Source organism: Marmota marmota, unplaced genomic scaffold, assembly GCF_001458135.2.
Source record: "Marmota marmota marmota unplaced genomic scaffold, marMar, whole genome shotgun sequence".
Classification (NCBI taxonomy): domain Eukaryota; kingdom Metazoa; phylum Chordata; class Mammalia; order Rodentia; family Sciuridae; genus Marmota; species Marmota marmota.
Window position 1 is genome coordinate 3,252,243 of NW_026000138.1, and position 8,426 is coordinate 3,260,668.

The 8,426-nt window shown below is 40.7% G+C and overlaps 1 protein-coding gene across 5 annotated transcripts in view; it reads right to left on the bottom strand.

Moving 5' to 3' along the window:
• Window positions 1-8,171, bottom strand: part of Anapc7 (anaphase promoting complex subunit 7) — a 25,600-nt gene extending 17,429 nt beyond the window's left edge. Inside the window, exons 1-3 of one of the 5 annotated variants that reach the window (XM_015502496.2) lie at window positions 7,963-8,171; window positions 2,965-3,151; window positions 546-665 (exon numbers count right to left, since the gene is read on the bottom strand). In XM_015502496.2, coding sequence (XP_015357982.2) covers window positions 546-665; window positions 2,965-3,151; window positions 7,963-8,063 — 408 coding nt within the window. In that variant the 5' untranslated portion in view covers window positions 8,064-8,171. Of the gene's footprint in view, window positions 1-545; window positions 666-2,824; window positions 2,846-2,964; window positions 3,177-7,962 lie in introns of those variants that run through there. The other 4 variants (XM_048785583.1, XM_048785584.1, XM_048785586.1 and 1 more) reach the window with 4 other exon arrangements.
• Window positions 8,172-8,426: the final 255 nt, after the last annotated feature.

An 8,426-nucleotide genomic window follows, 5' to 3' on the forward strand; every position in this document is an offset into this window, starting at 1 on the left:
AAAAAAAAAAAAAGAAGACCAGAGATTGTTAATTTGCCCAACCTTAAATTGTATGTAAGTCACATGTGCCCTAGATGCAAAAAAGACACCAGATCTCTGACTTCAGCTAAAGGTACACTCTTCACTATAACATGCTGCCAAATCAAACACAAACATATATTTCACACTTATGTACAATTTGAAAATGAAAGAATAAAATCATTCCCACTATCAAATGGATACATCTATGGAATACAAAAAATGAAGTTCTAAAAAAAGTGGTTTTGCCACCTGGAAGCATTTTGCAAATCATTCTTCCCCACAGAAACAAATACCAAAGAATATATACTCATAACATTGTCCAGCTGTTATTACTCATCAGCTGAATTTTCAGGTCTCTTAAGAAGGTCATTCACCTCTAAATCTCTACTTCATTAACAGCAGAAGAAAGTGAGACAGTCATGAATACAATGTTCAGATGGCCTTCCTAAAGAACAGAGAAAACATGGAAGAGAAGGGAGGGCTGCAGAGGAAGAATCACGTAACAATCTGCTAATTGAACTTACTTTGGGAGTTCTTTGTCTTGAAGGGATCCCATCAAGTATAGCAATGGCATCTTTGTCTTGTTTTAGCATTGTATAACATTCAGCCATTTTATATTTCACTTCAATTTCAGATGGAAGACACTAGGAGACAATGAAAAAACAATTCTTGAAAATATGGTCTCAAGCCAGGTGCAGCAACACACACTTATAATTGCAGCAACTTGGAAGGCTGAGGGAGGAGGATCACAAGTTTCAGGAAAGCCTCAGCAAATTAGCAAGATCCTGTATCAAAATTAAAAAAAAAAAAAAAAGGCAAAAGGTCTGGGGATGTAGCTCAGTGGTAAAGCATCCCCGGATTCAATCCCCAAGGACAAAAAAAGAAAAAAAGTTAGTGATTGCCAAGGGGCTGGGGACTGGGGCTGGGGAGAAGGGTAAGAATGTGAGAATGTAGAATGAATGCCAAAAGGCATGAGCTTTCTTTCTATAGTGATGAAAATGTCTGGAGTTAGATAGTACTTGTGATTATACTAAAACTCACTGAATCGTATACGTTAAAAAGGATGAAATAACAGCATGTGAGTTATATCTTAATTTTTAAAAACTTCCATGAAGATTCAATGTATTAAGTTATATGAAAAGTAAAAGTTTAGCAAAGCCTGTGATCCCAGGCAGAAAAGATAACAAGTTTGAGAATAGCCTGGGCAACTGAGTATGAAAACAAAGGGGAAGGGAGAGGAGGGGTGAGAATGAATGGAGGCCTAGGAGAGGTGGCTCAGTGGCAGAGTGCTTGCTTAGCATACATGAGGTACTGTATTCAATCACCAGTACCAACAAAAAACAGCAACAAGCCAGGCATGGTGGTTCATGTCTGTAATCTCAGCAACTCAGGAGGCTGAGGTAAGAGTACTGCAAGTTCAAGATGCGAGGCCCTAAGCAATTCAGCAAGACCCTGTCTCAAAAAATAAATAAATAAAATAAAATAAAAAAGGGCTGGGGATGTTGCTCAGTGGTAAAGTGCCCCTGCAATCTCCAGTATACACACACACACAAGAGGTTTAGCATCATACTTGGCAAATGGAATACTCCACATATTAACTATTTTTATGAATGATTCTATCTGGGTAATATACATGACTTCCATTTAGTGTCAAAAAATAAAAGAAAATCCTGCAATCAGCTCATCATTAATAATAGAAAGCAAAGATTTTACATAAAGATAAATAAAACCAGATGAAGGGGCTGGGGTTGTGGCTCAGTGGTAGAGCACTCGCCTAGCACATGGGATGCCCTGGGTTCGATCCTCAGCACTACATAAAAACAAACAAAATAAAGGTATGTGTACAACAAAAAAATTAATATTTCAAAAAAAAAAAGATGAAGCTGAACAGGTTAAAAAAATTAATTTTTCTTTCTAATGTGAAAAAATTTAAAGCAGAAAAACTGTGACTGATAATTTCACTTATAGTTCACCTAACATTTTATGTATACTAAGAAATTTAAAAACAGATTCAAACTAAAAAGCAAAATGTTTTCTTTCCCTAGTTTTCCACTTAAATTTATTTCCTTCATACACGAAATATTTTCAAGCTCATTATCCACATATATTTGAAAACATATATCAGGATGTATTTATGTATCTCTAAATTCTCACCTTCAAATAAAAATAGTATTGACATATTGCTTCAAACCTTATTTTACTAGTACATAGTCATTTTCAAATCAGCACATATACTTTAACCTCATTTGTCTTTTTTCAATAATTCATCACATTACTTCATGAAATCTGAACCTGCTTATAAGCACTTTTGTTTCCAGTTTCTTCTTATAAACAATACTGCATCCCTGAAAACCTTTTGTGAATTTGTTATTAGGATTAATTCCTAGCAATGGAATAATATGTCAAATGGTGAAGACACTGCAATTTTATTGCTTAAATTTATTTAACTATCAAGCAACCAAAACTAACAGAAATTTTTAAATTCTTCCCCATAAATTTCACTGTGTTCTCACACAGGCCTAACAACTGAATGACATTTTACAAGCTGCATTTTCATTAAAATCACAAAGCACCTTACATTTTAAGCTCTGTTTCTATAAAAAGGAAGAATGATGCATAACTTTGTTTATGCGGTTTACATTTTAGATACATCCACAAGAATTTTGCTCTTGTCCTTTAATGCTTGATTGGGTAGGTTCCTACATCTAAGTAGTTTTTCATCTTTGTCTCGCTGTTCAGTTTCCTTTTGAATTACTTTTTATTTTATCATCTTCTTTATCTAGTCAGTCATCTTCTGAATTACCTGTCTTGGGGCTGACAGTGTATCTCAGTGGCAGACAATATGCTCAGCATACATGAGGTGTCAGGTTCAATTCCCAGCACAGCCCCCTTCCCCAACCCTGGAAAAACAAAGAAAAAACTCACAAATTTATCTAAAATTACCTGACTTTGTGGAGTAGAAGCAGAATTTCCAGTTGAAGGTCTCACTTTTGAAGTTTTACTTAGGGCTTTCTTTTGCTGTAAAGCCATAGCATACTTACTTACAGCATTCCGATATTCCTTATCATGAAAGAGAGAATCCGAATGATACACCAAAAGCTGATACTTCTGAGATGGGGAGAATAACTCACTAGAAAACAAAGAAAGTACACCCCCTACGTGGGTTATTTTGAAATATTAGAAAGAACACCTTAGTGTTCATATAAGTCTAGCACAAAGCTTTGAATAATGGCAGTTTAAAAAATGTTAATACACCTTAAGGGCCTGTCCCTAAACTGAGAGGCATGAGAAATAAACCCTATGTTACTATAACCAACATATCTAGGATACTGCCTTAAATTGCTGGGGGTTTTTTTTGTTTTGTTTTTTTGGGTGTTTTGTTTTGTTTTGTTTTTGAGAGAGAGAGAGAGAGAGAGAATTTTTTTTAATATTTATTTTTCAGCTTCCGGTGGACACAACATCTTTGTTTGTATGTGGTGCTGAGGATCGAACCTGGGCCACAAGCATGCCAGGCGAGCGTGCTTGAGCCACATCCCCAGCCCTAAATTGCTGTTTTAATGTAACTAAAATTGTTCTTTATTTAATATAAATGCAATGATATCTATAAAAACCGAATACAGATATACAGAAAAAAAGTATCTTTTCCTCCCCTTTTTTGCTCCAAACCCTTTTAACAGTCTGATATATATTCATCCACAAGCTCCTAACATCAAGTTTTAAGGATAATACTAACAAAGGAGAGCAATCACAATGACAACTATACTACCAAAAAAGGGCTGAAGACCTGGAAAAGAGAAACTTCACCCCTTCTTCCTAGGAAGGGGATGAATAAAGAGAATTGGACCTCAAAACTCTTGAAATACTGAAGAAAATATCAGTCTGAGAATAGAATGAAACAGCCAATGGGACAGAGTGGGACAGAACGAGGACTGACTACGTTTGATAGTCTTTTTATTTTTAATATTTATTTTTTTATTTTTTTAAGGTGGACACAATATCTTTGTTTTTATGTGGTGCTGAGAATCGAACCCAGTGCCTCACGCATGTTAGGCGAACATGTTACCACTTGAGCCACATCCCCAGCCCCAAAGTCTTTTTAATTTTACATGCAAAAGTAAACTTTTAAGACTTTGGATGTAGCTCACTGGTAAAGCATTTGCCTAGCATGTATGAGGTTCTAGGTTTGATCCCTAACACCACAAAACAAATAAATTAAAAAGGAAGAGTAAACTTTACTCGCACTAGAAGCATCCTTTTTTTTCCCTCTCTCTCTTTTTGCACGATACTGGGGATTGAATCCAGAGACATTCTACCACTGACGTACACCCCAGTCCTTTTTACTTTTTGACCCAGGGTCTAAGTTGCCCAGGTTGGCCCCAAACTTTGAATCTTCTTGCCTCAGCCTCCTGAGCTTCTGGGATTACTGGCATGAGCCACCATGCCTGCTCAACAGAAGCATTCTTATCCCCTTAAGTCTCAGGAATTTTAAGACAATTAAAGGAACTGGTATGTTTCAAAACTATTTCTTTAACCTTCAATATGTTCACAAGCATTATAACTGTCTGGCTACCATTCTCTTGCTTTTTATAGTGCTGAGGATCAAATGAACCCAGGACCTCTTTATGTCAGGCAAGCAGTAGCTGCACCCCTAACCCCAACCTCCTTTTTTTGGGAGGGTGGGGAGTGGATATTGAACCCCAGAGCACTTAACCACTGAGCCACATTCCCAGCGTCCCCTTTTTAAATATTTTTTAGTTGTCAATTAATCTTTTATTTATTTATTTTTATGCGGTGCTGAGGATTGAACCCAGGGACTCATGCATGCTGGCAAGTGCTTTACCACTGAGCCACAACCCCAGCCCCCTTAGCCCTTTTTTGTATTTTATTTAAACAGTGTCTCACTGAGTTGCTCAGGGCCTTGCTAAGTTGCTGAGGCTGGCTTTGAACTCACGATTCTCCTGACTCCTTCCACTCCTCCTTCTCAAGATAAATTTACACTTTTGTGTGTGTATTTATGTGTGTGTATGTGTGTGTGGTGCTGGGAATTGAACCCAGGGCCTTGTGCATGCAAAGCAAGCACTCTACAATTAAGCTATATCCTCAGCCCAAATTTACACACTTTTGACAGATAAAAACCATAACTGCTTAAAATGAAAGGACAGAGTCAAAGAACTTTGTATACAGTTAATATGCCAACAAACCAAGGTATATCAAGAACAGGTACAAGGGGATGGGGCTGTGGCTCAGTGGTGGAACGCTTGCCTAGCCATGTGTGAGGCACTGGGTTTGATCCTCAGCACCACATAAAAAATAAATAAAATAAAGGTATTATATCAAAACTACAACTGAAAAATGTTTTTTAAAAAAGAACAGGTATTGGGCTAGGGATGTGGCTCAAGAGGTAGCGCGCTCACTTGGCATGCGGGCGGCCCGGGTTCAATCCTCAGCACCACATACAAACAAAGATGTTGTGTCCACAAAAAATTTAAAAAATAAACATTAAAAAATTCTCTCTCTCACACACACTCTCTCTTTAAAAAAAAAAAAAAAAAGAACAGGTATCATAGATTAGTGACTGCCAGGGTAAAACAGATGGGGGAATGACTGCTAAGAGATTTCTTTTGGAGATGATGAAATGTTCTGGAATTAGTGGTACAACACTATGAATACCCTAAAACCCATAGAACTGTTTTTTGTTTGTTTGTTTTAGTATTTTGTTTTTCAGTTGTAGTTGGACACAATACTTCTCATTTTTATGTGGTGCAGAGGATCGAACCCAGCACCCCACATGTGCTAGGCAAGCACTTTACCACTGAGCCACAACCTCAGTCCCCAGAACTGTTCTCTTTAAAATGATTAATTCTATGATATGTGGATTATATCTTTGAAAAAAAAGGGGGAGGTACTGGAGATGTAGTTCGCTGGTAGAGTGATTGCCTAGCATGCACAAGGCCTGGAGATTCCCAACAATGCCCCTGCCCCCCCCAACCACCACCACCGAAAAAGGATAACAGGCTAAACACTGGATATAAAGTTATAAGGAAAATTCAAGGAGGACTGGAGTTGTAGCTCAGGAGAGTGTTTGCCTAGCATGTGTGAGGCAGTGGGTTCAATCCTCAGCATCACATTAAAATAAAGGTGCTGTGCCCATCTACTATATACTTATTTATATATGAAAGAAAATTCGAAGAGTAAAAGGGATAGTTCAGATGACTTAAGAGCTTTTCCAACACCCAGATTCAATGTATTCAATGAGCAGTAACTATTTTTTTGTATTCAGTGATAAATAATCATTTGATAAATATTACTACATCCACAGGAAGCATTCAGATACTTACATAACATACTTGCCTATTACACACTTACACACACACACACACACAATCTCTGGAATTATACATGGAAAACCTAAGAGTTGTTGCCTCTGGAGAAGAAAAATGGTGGCAGGAAGGTTCAAGACTCAGAGATTGATCTGCACACAAATTCTCTACTGATTAATTTTTTTTCAGTGTATGTATTGCCTATTCAATGAATTTCAAAATATAATAATGATAAAAGATCAGAACTTAAACATTTGCTGAAACTAAGAACTGCCAATCTAACCTAATGTGAAAAAGCTCAGGCTAACTAAACTTAATCTAGCCAAATCACCAAACTGCTTCAAACTATCCTGTCACATCATCAATAACCAAGAGTAATGTAAAGTGTATTAATCCCCAGAAGTGAAAACTTGATGCTCTGAGAAATCACTCAGAATCAAGTAAAAGTCTCCAGAATAAACACAAAAGGCAGACAGAGGCCAGTGTTCCTCACTGTCAACACTAAGTAGATGGCCGTAAAGGATGATTTTAACCACTGAGGCCCAAAGCGCACTAGTGGAAGTGAAATAGGGCGCAGCCACTGCACTGCAGGCACTTCACAGCCCTTTCCTCTCTGACCTGGACCACCTTCTAGAGCAGACCAAACACAAAAGGGTGCAGAGTCGATTTCATTATAATGCTATAAGGAGGCAGCAGACTGTGGGGCTCAGAATGGAGACTCCTGTACCTACTAGATGTGTGAACTTGATCAAAGTACTTCACTTCCCTATCTCCATATGCATGTCCTTAGCACATCAGCACAGAGCTATGGCATGGGCGCTGTGCTTCTTCAAAATAGGGCAACTGTACTTTTGGGGTCAGAGTGGCTAAGAGGGTATCTGAGCTGAAACCTAAACGAGGAGGCAGCCCTGAGGTGAGGATTCCAAACAGCAAGTACAAGAGCCCGACTTGAGAGCCTGCTTATGCGGTCCAGCACCAGAACACAGAGCCCAGGAAGCCAGGGCACTGGGGAAGAGATGGGATGGGGAAGGCAGGTGGGGCGGAAGCTCAAGGATGAACCCTGTGCTTCACCTAAGACTTAATACACGGCAGCGAAAAAGGAAGGGAACGCGGCTCTCACAGCTCCCAAGTCCTTAAAATTAGGCGCCACTCCCCTGCCCCATCAACGAAACCTCCCGTTTATAGGGGGTTCCAAGGTTAAAAGAGCGGGCCCTGCGGGGGAAAATACCCATCTCAGATGTAGGACAAGGACATAAAAACCAGAGCACTGGGTCAGAGCGGCAGCGAGCGAAAACCCGTTCTTGGGAAGGAGCCGGGAGGGGAGGATTCAGCCCAGCGATGCGACAATCGCTTTATCCTGCAACGGAAGCCTCAGGAAACCCTTCGCTCCCAACTTGTGGGAAAGCGCCGCCAGCGTGGACCATTCTCCGGAGCCAGCGCTCGCCACATCCTCGGCGGAAGCGCACCGCGGCGCCGGCCCCCGGGACACTACTCGCGTTCCCGCGTCGGCTGTCAGCGGAGGCCGCGGCTGACCCAGGATCCCGCCAGAATACCGCCTCAGCCCCGGCTCCCAAACCGCCGCCGCTCTCCTCAGCCCAGGCCGCTCCCCACCTCAACTCACGGGTTATTATTACTCATTGTAAGTAGCAAGCTGCTGAGAAGCCGCACGTTGGAGTGTAGCCCCGCGGCCGCCATGTCCCGCACATGGTCTATCACATTCATTCTGCCCGGCAAAACCGCAGGCAGTTGCGGCTGTAGCGGCGCGAAAAGCCGGCAGACAATTTTTCCTTTCCGAAGACTCCAAAATGGCGGCGCCGCCGGGGTCCATCGGGTCCACACGCGGCACCGCCCCCAAGGAAATAGGTAACTGCGGAGGTGCCTGAGTAAAAAGCAGCTCAGCGGCTCGCTACTCCCGGGACCTGGGGGGTAGGAGGGTTCGTTGTTTTTACGCAAAATTACATCATCGTCCTAAACTGCAAACTTTGCGGTGGGCGTACAATGGGACGAAAGGCACCTCAGTAAGGATATTGAAGTGAGTCTGGGGGAGTCTGTGTATCTCCGAAATTTAAAATATATTGGCATTTA